Below are 12523 nucleotides of genomic sequence, written 5' to 3'. Positions count from 1 at the left end.
CTAGCTTATTAGAGGCTCTCCAATCAATATGCAATAATTATCTCAGTATAATTTATCAATGCTGTTGAGAGATACAAAAAGAAAATAAGATAAATTTCATCAAAATTAGATATAAATAAATTATATAAAAAAAATTTACAGTAATCTAAATTATTCAATTTATAAGGATCACTGTCATAAATAATATATTAAAATTTTATCTTGTTCAGATTTGAAATCATCTTCCCACTGACATTGAAAAGGTTGAAATCCTTTTCTTTCTCTCTCGCGGTTGCCGCGCGCCGCACGCCTCTCTCTCTCTCTCTCGCTCGCTTGCTTTTTCTTTTCGTCCGCTGTCTGGTATTTCTCACCCAACACGTTCGTTTTTTCTTTTTTTTTTGGTTGTGGTTGGCGGGTCCCATCACGTAGGCGTGACACCACCCACACTCAGTGCATCTGATGGATAACTTTATTTAAATATCTATGATAGATACAATAAATTTTTTTTTTTTTGGAAAAAGATAGATACAATAAAGTTCGTCATTAGTGTGATCACTCTCTTGGAAAAGTGCCCATATTTGTTAGTGGAAGGGGAACCTACTTTCCTTTGACACGGAAGCATAAACAAAACTAGAAAATGGCAAATACTAGCGTATGTTGGGCAATTAGAACAGATAACCATTCTGAATCAATTTCTTACGTAAATTTGCGGAGCTTTGCACCAAAACAATTAAGGGATGGTTTGGAAGCTATATGTTGTCTTCTGAAATACTTTTTTTACCAAAAAAAAAAAAATGATGAGAGTCCACTCTTTCAAATATATCAGAAATTTACTTCTAGATATATATGTTATTGCAAATGATTAAGGGCTAGAAACAGCATCACTCAAAAAAAAAACACAGCATCACTCCTTTGCCAAATAAAGTGGGAGAGAGATATAGAGAGAGAGAGAGAGAGACAACATGTTTGTAACTGATTCACTAAGCTAGGATTTCATTAAGAGCTTTGGGCTTGGCAATGACCTCCTTGTGGTCCTCCAGCACCTCCTTCTGCTGCATCTTGGACATCTTCTTGAGCCTGGCAAGCTCTAGGTCCTTGCTCATCTTCCTTCGATACATCTCAGTGAACGTGATAGGCTCATCTAACACCGGCTTCTCTCCCTCCCTGATTGCCAGTGGGTACACAATTGCCTCAGGTGCTGGGTTTTGGAATGTCGCAATCGACAGCCGTTCATAGTTCGAGTTCACCACCGCCTGATGGTCGGCATTCTTGAACCGTCCATTACTCAGATACTGTCCCAAAGAAGCATCAAGTTAGAATAAGCAAGAAAATTTTTAGTGTTGTTAGGCTGATTCAAGAGGTAGCTCCAATTTCAACAATGAATGAAATGTACATGGTTACATACTTTATACTTCTATAGTTTGTAGTTTGTAATTCTCTTGAAACTAAAGCAACACACACACTTGATTATGTACTTCTCTAGTTCCTTTCAGATACTATTAAATACTATTAAGGATGCATGCATTTACTAAACAATATACTCAAGATAGTGTATCTATTGGTGACAACCTTGCACTTAGTTCAAAGTGTTTACATTGCTGGAAAAGCTGCAGTAGTATCCAACTTTTAGGATCATGTTATTCATCCAAATTAAGTTTGACCAAGGAGTAATTTTTGGGGCATCTTTTCGATATTGTCAAGGCATTTCCACGAGTTTGATTCATACAAGCATGATTAAAAATGATAATAAATAACATGAAAATATATTAAAAAATATATATACTTACATGGCCATGGTCCCCAAGGTTCACCACGAAAGCACCTTCCACTGGAGGAACGGTGATCCATGTCTTACCTCCATCCCTTGTAGCCTGGAGGCCACCTACTTGGTCCTGGAATAGGAGGGTGATGGTGCCCGGGTCTGTGTGCCTCTTTAGGCCAAGGGTGAGGTCTGGCTGGGGGCACTTGGGATAGAAGTTAACCACCATCTTCTGGTCCATGTCCACACAGGCCTTGGTCAGTGCCTCCTTGTCAAGTCCCATGGCCTCAGACAGCACTCCAAGAAGCTTGCATGCCAGGTCCATTAGCTTCTCGCTATACGATTTGGCAACCGATATCCACCCCTCCGGCTTGTCCGGCCACCTCGAGTAGTCCCGATTCCGGACCGGGTATGAGAAGAATGTCACAATTTCTCTCCAGTCTTGCACTGCTTCCCCCTGCACACATTCAAGCAATGGAAAAATTTTGACAACTAAAACGTTAGTTTTTTCTTCTATGCTGCTTGAATACAATCATCTTGCTTATTCTATGGATCCATTGATTTTTGTATATACTGCCATGGGCAGATCATGCAAATTCTATATATGCTCGTTTGGCAAAGTGTGAAGCCAACTATGAGAATCTGATTATGGACCTCTCTAGGTTTTGATTGATGATATAATTTGTCTGTGCCGCTTTTAAGGCATAAAATGTAAACATATATTTGATCAAGATTAGTTGTTAATATAAATAATGCGTAAACATAGCATTATATGAATTGTTTAGCTCTTGTTAAAATTACATTAAAGATAGGGCTAATATATACTATGCTCGGTCGAAGCCTCATCTTTTATCTAGGTTGCACTATCCGAAGTTGAATCGATGTTTTGTGGTGGCTTACCCTTTATAATTCTTTTTTTTTTTTTCATGGAACTTTTTATATTAATACTCACTTCATCCATAAACAAGATCTTTTTGAAGATATTTATCGAAACAATGGGTTAAAATTTTCTCCAGTCTTATCTCAACCATGCCAACATAGGTCAAAAACCCTTGCCAACATCTATTAAGCATAGTAACCAATTAAATACGACCACATATTCAAACCAAATCCTCTAGCACGAAGTATTGGTGAAGCATTTGCGTTAAATCCATGACAACGTTGCTGTTTGGTGCCAGACAAGTGCGTTTTATAAAAACAAATTGTTATTAGTACTACAGTAACCTCTTGAAAGCCCCACTCTCATTTTTATAAAGTAAACTGGCACTCTGCTCACAATTACTGAGATTTAATTTAAACAAATAAAAAAAAGAATAATGGTATCATTTTTTAAACGTTTAAGTTAAAATATGATCGATGGCTTTTAGTCTAGCTGGTTGCCATTTAACTCTTCAGGAATCTCATGCTAAAGCTTGAGTCATGATGAACAACTACACATTTTTAAAATCATAAATATACACTTAATTCATCACATTTTTGTTTATCACGCATTGCACCCGGTATTAGAGTGAAAACTTGCAAAGATTCCCCACCACCAAACATAATAATTCCAAGAACACAATACCTGAAGATGGCTGGACACTATGAATCCACCCTTCTTCCCACCGGACATGTCGAACCGGAGCTTTTCCTCCGGCGGCAGCACGAAGAACTCCTTCGAAAGCCTCTTCATCTCCGAGATCAACTCCGGATCAACACCATGATCCACCACCTGAAATATCCCCCAGTCCTCGCACGCCGCCACAATCTTGCGGCAGATCTCCTTTCTCTTCTCACCACCTGCCCCTTCCTCATCGTCGATCCCTGCCAACGATATCACCGGGATATCGTTGCTGAATTGGTTGTATGCCACCTTCGGTCTCTCGTCCTCGTCCCGAATGAAGCTCGGACGCAGCGTCTTCTCGTCGGTGGCCGTCGGAAGGAATGGCGTGCCAGGTGCCATCAATTATATCACTATTTCTTTTATCTTCTCTAACAGTGAAAGTTGTTCCAGGTTGGATGGAGATGAGCAGGCCAGTGGCCATGACGTGAGCTTTATAAAGTTGGACGCATAAGAGTGGCAGCTACAACTACCGTTCTTGGGTCGAGGTAGGTAGCTGCCACGTTCTCTCACCTCTCTCTTAGTCGTAAATATTTGGAGGTTTTCTTATATTAGCCCGTATGATATAGTTGGGTGAAGTAGTGAAGTTCGACTCGTATACTACTTCCCCATCTAAGATCAGGAGAATGGACGGTGATGGGTAGGAGGGGAAGCGATGGTGTTAGGATCGTGGGCCAGCGGCTGGAAGGGAAGAAAAGGTTTGGTGGGGACTTTGAGGTGAAGATGGCGTGACACGAGACCGCAAGCTCCAACCGGAAGTCTTCGAGGTCAACGTTATTTTGTTGTTTCTCTCCATTCCTCGACGACCAGGTTGCAACAAAAAGCTAATAGAACTTATTTTTAATAAAAAAATAACTTTTTTTAATTATATTTAAAATAAAATTTTTTTATGATATCCCAAAAATATCACGATATAAAACATCCATCAAATAAATAATAATTATGTAATATTTATCTAAACTATTCAAATATTTTTAAATTTATTTATTTATTTTTAATATTTTAATATATGTACATAAATGTGTGATTATTTATTTTTTGATGAATATTTTTGAAATATGTATGATATCTTACGAAATTTTTTAAATACAGTAGAGGATCTATCTCCCTTACATTTAAAAATGTATAAAAATTAGTGTAGCCTCTTCACATGAGGGCTGATAAAGTTAGGCAGTACGCAGCAAATTACAACTGGTAACCCATTCAAGAAAAGGTAATACAAAACAAAAGGTGTAGCTGATGCACGGTACACTCAACTGGGTAAGAGAGGAAATAAAAACCCTGTGGAAAAGGCAGACAGTACACAACTGTAAATATATATCAAAACGGTCAACCTTCTCAATGACGATCATCTTAACCGGGACAAATCTCTGTAACATATATAGGAGAGAACGAGTATCATGCAAAGCAGGAGGCGCATAAGATTGTGGGAAGCCATTATAATGAGTAGTGAACTGAATATGAAGAGTTGACTGGAGGTGAAGGTATATGCAGCTAGCAATTGGATATAAGCACAAATATAACAATAGTAAGAATGAAATTGAGCTCCTCCAAGTGAGCAATAGAGGATAGAGCTGATATGCTCGAAATAATATAGCTTGAGCAACAAGAAACACAACAGCAATAGAAGAACATTGCTATGAAGCACATAAATTGATGCACCGAACATAGACGGTTGAAGCTGCAAATGGAAGTATGTTGTATTTGATAGGAATGATCCTTGAAGATAGATCTTGAAGTTAAATATCTCTGGTAATGTAGCAGTATTAATAATAGAGCTGGGAGTAAACCTGGAATTAGACATGGTATAACCAAGTTCTTGCACAAAGAAACAAACGGTAATGTTAGAAATAAACAATCGATGCCCGGCTCACTATTTCCAACTGGATTTCCATTCTTCAAATGCCAATTTTTTGCCCTCATTTCTTTTTCCCTCTTATTTTGAATTTTAATATTTTCAGTAGCCACTCTCACTTTGTCTTTTCTATTTTCTTTCCATTCAATTTTTTAGTCACCAATCTTTTTGTCTTTATCATTTTCTTTCTTTCTCCGAAAATGTGATTATTCAAATGTGAAAAATGACGAAGGAGGCGCGAGACCATTTGAAGGGTGGTGATCGATTGGAGACGAGCAGGAAGGGGGCTGTATAGGGGCGGACAGTGTGGGTTTCATCGGATCCATCACTGGAGGAGGTGAAGAAGCTCACTCGATGGTTTTCGGAGGTTGTGGAGGTTCCGGAGGCAGCCCTTCGAGAGCGTTCAGCGAGGTGGGAGGCGACTGCGGTGGTTGGCAGGAGTCTTGGGCGGCGGATGGTGCCAGAACTGGTGGCTAGGAAATTTCAACTTCTGGGAGCGATTAAAAGTGATGTCATGGCATACGGACTGGAGAGGGGACTGCTCCTCTTCCGGTTCGGGGAGGCAGCAGAGCGAGACCTGGTACTCCGACGGCCATTTACGATGGCAGGGTAGGCCCTTGCCCTCGAGCCGTGGAGGCCAGACTTCTTTCCTGTGGAAGGAGTGATTTCAACAGCTTTGGTGTGGGTGTGCCTCCCTCGGCTTTCGACGGAGTACTGGGATGCGGAAGCTATCCGAAAGGTATTGCGGCTCGCTAGCGAGCTGGCTTTCTTTGATGAGTACACGATGGACTTGCGGCGGCTGGGGTTTGACCGTGCATGCATTAGAATCGACCTTGGCAAGCCATTGCGACCAGAGGTTTTGGTTATGGGTCTGGCCGGTCCTTTCTAGCAGCGATTTTTCTTCGAGTGTCTTGACAGAGTTTGTCTCCGTTGTGGACATTTTCACTTACCGGAGGAGAGCTACTGATTGGGGGATAGCGCTATGGTGGTGAAGCTAGCTTCGGACAACCTTTTCTGATTGAAGGAGGTGGATGGTAACCACAGGACGGCAGGCCCCCCTCTTGGACCTTGGTTGCTGGCTGTCCGTCGGTGGGAGCTGAGGCAAGGGGATGGGGTGGACAGAAGAAGGACAACGACTGGGTTGGCTAGGCTCGAGTTACTGATGAGTCAACCTGAGCCAGGACGTGCCGAGACTCGCTTGGACTGGATGAAGGCGGTGGCCGGAGATGATGGTTGGAGCCAGTCGGTGAAGGTCACGCGACGAAGATCGCCCAATAGGTCATGTTTGAATCTAACGGTTGGGCAATCGATGGGGGGCGTGGCGTTGTTAGTGGAAGGTGGGGAGAGGGTTTCGAGCCCAAATCCTTTCATCCCATTGGCCGATCAAGGGTCTGCGAGTGGGGATGGCACACGTCTGCGAGGAATGTTGCGGTGGATGACCTGGTCCGACCAAAAACAAGCCAGGCGAGTGAGGAGAAGTGGGCGCGGGCAGTGGGCCAGCTCAAACAAGCCCAACCGCATGAACTAGATGCAGGTCGGGCTCCAGTGAAGCCTACTAGCCATGATTTGGGTCTGGAAGGGCCCAAAAAAGGTGGATGAAAGAAAAATAAAGGGAAAGAAAAGGCTTTGGCCCTACCCCCCATGGACTTGGAGGAGTTAGTAGGCCTCCGAAGCCCTAGAGTCTTCATCTTCACTGATAGGGACATGATCGAGGTGGAGGTGGGCCCATTGGAGCAAGGAGTGAATCGAGAGACTGATGGCCCAGTGGAGGTAAGGGTGTCAGAGCAAAGGGCTGGACTTGTGATGGTGGGTACCCCACCCAAGGGGATATGCAAGCGTCAGACGCCGACCTGGGTCTCATTCATGAGGCTGCAGTAGCTAGGCTCAAGCAAACTATCCATGATGAGGGGACGATCATTGAGATGGAGGGGCCTTCAGATGTTGTGGCTGTAGTAGACTCTCTTGGTGAGGGGGGTATGAGTGTAGGCCCCTTTCCTGTTGAGTCCTTCGCATGAGGATTCTACTCTGGAACTATCGAGGGGCGGGGAAGCCCTTCTTTCGATCGATTTTTAAATGGTTGATCCAATAGCATCGTCCTGATATTTATTTCTTGAGCCAGACTCGCCTCTCTAGGACTGGGTTCGCCCAGGCCAGACGGAGGATCCCTATGGCCTGAGTTCTTATGCTACGGAGTCTCAGGGATTGTCAAGAGGCATCTAAGTGATGTAGCATCAAGGCTTGATTTGAGTTGATGCATTTCATAGGAGCAGCAGGTGGTCATTGTCATCATAAACCAGTTTGGGCAACCCTGGCTCCTCTCCGGTGTCTATGCAAGCACCAAACATAGGGATCGGAGGGTGCTCTAGGTGGAGATCTCTAGACTCCTGATGTAGGGCTTACCTTCTCTAGTGGCTGGCGACTTCAATTGCATTGTCAGCTCCCATGAGAAGCGAGGCGGGTAGGCAAGAGAGGAACAGTGTGGAGTCCAGAGAGTTTAAAGAGTTCATCAGCAGCATTGGATTGATCGATTTCGGATTTATAGGTCCGAGATTCACCTAGTGTAACAACCGGCATGGGTCTACTCAGATCTAGGAGAGGATAGACCATACACTGAATTCTGCTGATTGGATCCAGCACTATTCGAGGTACTCTGTTTAGCACTTGTCAAGGATTGCCTCGGATCACTATCACATTCTTGTTTTGACGGATGGCTTGGACCGGCTTAGGGCCCTCTTCTAGTTCAAGAAGTTTTGGATCTTTTATTCAAAATCTTGGGACTTGGTTCGGGAGGTGTGGAGGATGCCGATCCGTAAGGATGCGAGATACAGGGTGACTCACAGGCTAGAGCTGGCCAGACGTGGACTCTTTAGTTAGAATCGCTTGGAGGTGGGTGACATCTTCCATCGGATTGAGCAGGTCGAGGCTGACATTGAGGAGTTGCAGCTAAACAACTTCGAATGAAGGAGAGAGATTAATCAAGTCAACTACAGTCCTCATAGCTTCACTCTAGAAAGAGCTAGACAACTTCGAATGAGAAAGCATGCATCAGACTCTTTCAACAATGGTACGATTCATCCTCTTTGCCACTTCATTCTGCTGAGGTATCTTTGGAATAGTCTTCTCCAATCTAATGCCATGCTATCTACAGTATTTCCCAAATGAATCTCAGTATTCACCACCATTGTCTGTTCAGATGCATCTCAATTTTCTTCCCTTCTCCTTGTCAATACTAGCATAGAATTCTTTAAAAATGTTGAACACCTAGTCTTTAGATCTCAAAGTAAAAATTCAAAACTTTTGAGAATGGTCATCAATAAAAATAACAAAATACTGAACATCACTAAGTATTTTTGTGGTCATGGAGCATACATTAGTGTGAATTAAATTTAACACATGTGATCTCCTATGTGAGGAGAGTTTATAAAATGAAATCTTATACTGCTTGTCATGTAAACAGTGAGTGCAAGGTCTCAAGTGCATATCTTTTAAAAGAAGCAGGTTATGCCTGGATAGAGCATCAAGTCCTTTCTCACTCAGATGGCTAAGTCGCCAATGCCACAACTCTATGAAGATCTCCTTAACTGTATTTATCTTATTATTGCACATCTTAGCCTGCAATTTGAAGAAATCAGCTTTCTTATCTTTTGCTACAATCAAGAAACCATTAGTGAGCTTCTATTTTCTTTTACCAAAGTAAATAAAGTAACCTTCATCATATAAGACACAGACAGAAATTAAGTGCAACTGGATATCGAGAACATACCTCACATTTCTCAACAGTAGTCTGCACTCAGTGTTGGTCTCCAAGCAAACATCTACCATAACAATAATTTGAGATATTGCATCATTTTCTATCTTAATATGCCCGAAATCACTTTTGGAGTAGGACGAGAAGAAGGTTCCTGGCATGTGAGATTAATACAGTCATCATAACAAGCAATAATGACCTCATCATCACAAGCAATAATGACCTCATCATCAAATGCAACTGCAGTCATACTCTGTCTCTTCTTTCTTTCCATCATTCTTATCCTAATCTTTTTATATTTTTTGTACTCTCTCTGAAAATATCCTGGCTTTCCACAATAGTAGCAGTGACATCCTTTTTGGACTTTGACTGACCTCTGAATTTTTTCTTATCTTTTCTATTATGAGACTCACCATCTTTGTTGTTGTAGGAGGGTCTATGTTTGCTTCTCCTCTTCTGCTCTGTAACTTATGTCTCAGAATTTGTATCTGTTAAACCCTACTCCTTTCATCTATTTGCTTCATTCAATATACTATCTTTCATCATAGTCAGGGTAAGTTTGTCACTGACAGTGAAATTATTCAGCATCACCATCAATGTCTCCCAACTATCTGATAAGAAACTCAGCAAAATCAATGCTTGCACCTCATCATCAAGAAATAGTTTCATTGTAGCTAACTAATTTAGAATCTCCTGAAAATTATTCAAGTACTCTGAAGCGTTCTGCTCATCTTTGTACTTTAGGTTCACAAGTCTTCTGATCAAGTAGGCTTTATTCTGTGCATTCTTCTACTAATACAGATTCTCTAGCTTCTTTCAAACCCGATAAGTATCATCTCTGTAGCAATGATAAGTAGTATATTTTTATATTTATTAAAGATATTTTTGATAATTTATGATGCTAACATCTTCTTAAAAATTTAATTTCATGAATAAATTAGATTTTTTTATAAAAATAAATAATTTTAGAAAAATATAAAATTAGAGCATATTTATAAAAAATAGATATTAATTTAATTGAGCAATTTAAGCATCAAAATAATGTAAAATTTTTAAAAAATTTAATGCATATATTTTTTTATTTTTCAGGCAAAAATCAGAGCAAAAAATAGAGCCAAAATATCCTAAAAAATCTTTAAAATAGCCTCCGATGCACGGTGGACCAGTCGGTCGGTCCACAAAAATCAGGGCATGGTCCATAAAAATAGTTCGCGATCCACAGGCGCGGTTCACAGGCGGACGGAAGCTATTTTACGTGATCGAACGGTTGAAATTCAATCCGATCCAGATCCAACGGTCCAGATGCGTTGCCGACTTTGAATAGGACTCTTCAGTGTGATCCGACGGTCCAGAAGTGATCTATCACGCGATTGGACGGCTGAGGATGTTTCTGACTTTGAATAGGAGATCAACAGCACTGATCGACGGTTCGAATCTCATCTGAAGTACGATCGAACGGTCGAAATCAAATTCGATGTTGATAAGAAGAAAAGAGCTGATTTTTTGGGCTGATCTGGGCGGTCCAAGCTCCATCCGACGGTCAGAAATATTCTTATGGGTTTAATATATTTTTTAAGGGTTTTAGGACTCTTTTTCCTACCAAAAAAAATACAAAATTTACCTATAAATAGGAGATCCAGAAATAAGCTTTGGGAGGAGAAAAAATCAGAGAAAAAGTAAGAAAAAAATAGAGAAAAAAATCAAGGAGCTTTAGGGATCAAATATTGGAAGATTATGGAGCAAGAGAGCTTGATACATGATTAAATTCCTTCAAATCCAGGAATACGATGAAGCTTATAAACAGATTTTTTTTTTTTATATTTAATTTTTATGCGATAAAATTATATTTTTATTTCATATCTTTTTATTTTCTTTTGAGGTATTGATCCAGCCTACACGGCCTATACCCTCTATTGACGTGTCTTGATCCCTGGATATGATACGTACTTTGGAGAGATAGATCGTAGTATATGAGATTAAACCTTAAATCTTGTAATTAAATTTAGATAGTTTATACTCCAACGGAACGAGCTGTAATCTACTGATACAGTCCGTATCCCTTAGAGATAAGCTATGCTAATATCTTAATCACAAGAAATAATATTATAATAAAAAAAATAAATCTAATTTACATGATGGATTCAAAATTTTTGAGTTATTTCTCTGAATTATTTTTTTTTCATAAATTAATTTATACTTTTAATTTAATTCTTGCTATTCTATTTCTTTTTAATTCTTCTACAATCAATTCTCTTTTATTTTTTCTTAAAAAAAGAAATAATAATCATCCTAGATCCCCGTGAAAATGATCCTGACTCATCCTATCTATATAGTTGGAGTTGATTTTTATTCTTGACCGCCTACGACAGCGATCAAATTTTGGCACTGTTGTCGGAGATCTAGGCACGATTATTTAAAAAAAAAAATTTTTTTAGTTTTTTTCTAACTTGCTTAGTTCTTTAGTCAAACTTACTTTCTTAAAAAAAAAATCTCTACATTGACACCTCATAATCTATTTAAAGAATTAGATACTTAATCATAAAACCTAAAAAGTGAAACAAATTAATTTACTCTTGACTAACTACCAAATCTGACCATCTTTTCTTCTTCCATTGCATAATTTCATAAAATATCTTAAGAGCATAAACCCTAAACAAGATAAGATAGAGATTTCATCACCCTTCTTTGACCTACAAACCACCATCCTGCATATTACATTGACCTAAATCTTAACTTAAAATTAATTAGATGTTGGCCTCTAAGGACTTTCGAGCTCAATAGGATAAGGGATCCTAAGAATAAGACCAGATTAGGATTAGTCAGTTTGATTGGTGTCTAAAAAAGTGATTCAGAGACTACGTCCTGAAGGAAGGTAGTTATTTAATTGATTCCGTTCGCTTACCTGGCCAACTCAGTTGGTGTCTAAGAAAAGCAATGAGAAAACCCCCACCAACCTTACACTTACTTGCCAGTTGAGTGACTAATTTTTTTTCCTGGAGTGCTCAAAGACGACCTTAGTAGTTAGGAGCTGTCTAGATCTAGGGTTATCCTTAGCTAGGATTGATTGCATAATGTGATTATTAACCTACAAACTTTAATTCTAATTAAAACACTCTTCTCTAACGTCTCTAGATTTAGGACTCCTTAGGACTCTTATCTTTAAAACTCTTCTTCTTCTCCTTTTTTTCTCTCATAAATTAAAATTAAAAAAAATTAAAAAATTTAAAAAATTTTAAAAAAAATTTACTAGGATAAAACAAAAATTGCCAGACACAATCTAAAACCTACAAGCTTATAAGATTACTGAAGAAGAAATGGATTCCAATAGACAACCTAGAACTCTGCTGGACCTGTGTTATTCGATTAGCTCTGTCCAACCGTCTAGAATTAGATCCTCGACTAACAATTTTATAATTGATTTTCAAACGATTAACATGCATCCTACATTTACTGAAATTGAAAATGCATACATTTATTTAAGGGAGTTTGAAGATACTAGAGTTACAATTTTGACCAATAGAATTGAAGCCTTAGAATTCAAAAGATATTCAATTTAATCAAGTGCTAGCACCCATGTGCATT

At 39.6% G+C, this 12523-nt stretch overlaps 1 protein-coding gene across 1 annotated transcript; it reads right to left on the bottom strand.

Annotated features, from left to right (window-relative positions):
* Positions 1-799: 799 nt before the first annotated feature.
* On the bottom strand, positions 800-3752 carry LOC105059410 (flavanone 3-dioxygenase F3H1). The gene is made up of 3 exons (XM_010942691.3): positions 3303-3752; positions 1767-2195; positions 800-1271 (listed from the first exon to the last, which is right to left on the bottom strand). The coding sequence occupies exons 1-3, from the start codon at positions 3678-3680 to the stop codon at positions 960-962; spliced, it is 1119 nt and encodes a 372-aa protein (XP_010940993.1). The 5' UTR covers positions 3681-3752; the 3' UTR covers positions 800-959.
* Between the last annotated feature and the right edge of the window lie 8771 nt (positions 3753-12523).

The sequence above is a fragment of the Elaeis guineensis genome, chromosome 16 (assembly GCF_000442705.2).
Source record: "Elaeis guineensis isolate ETL-2024a chromosome 16, EG11, whole genome shotgun sequence".
NCBI lineage: Eukaryota > Viridiplantae > Streptophyta > Magnoliopsida > Arecales > Arecaceae > Elaeis > Elaeis guineensis.
Note: the sequence above shows the minus strand (reverse complement) of the source record. Positions and strands in the feature narration are given on the sequence as shown.

What these genes read in the sequence shown, in the direction of transcription:
- LOC105059410 (XM_010942691.3), bottom strand. Translation starts at nt 3,680, where the DNA reads ATGGCACCTGGCACGCCATTCCTTCCGACGGCCACCGACGAGAAGACG. An exon ending in TAGTGTCCAGCCATCTTCAG is followed by an intron (nt 2,196 to 3,302) that starts GTATTGTGTTCT and finishes GAATGTGTGCAG; the next exon opens with GGGGAAGCAGTGCAAGACTG. An exon ending in ACCTTGGGGACCATGGCCAT is followed by an intron (nt 1,272 to 1,766) that starts GTAAGTATATAT and finishes TCTTTGGGACAG; the next exon opens with TATCTGAGTAATGGACGGTT.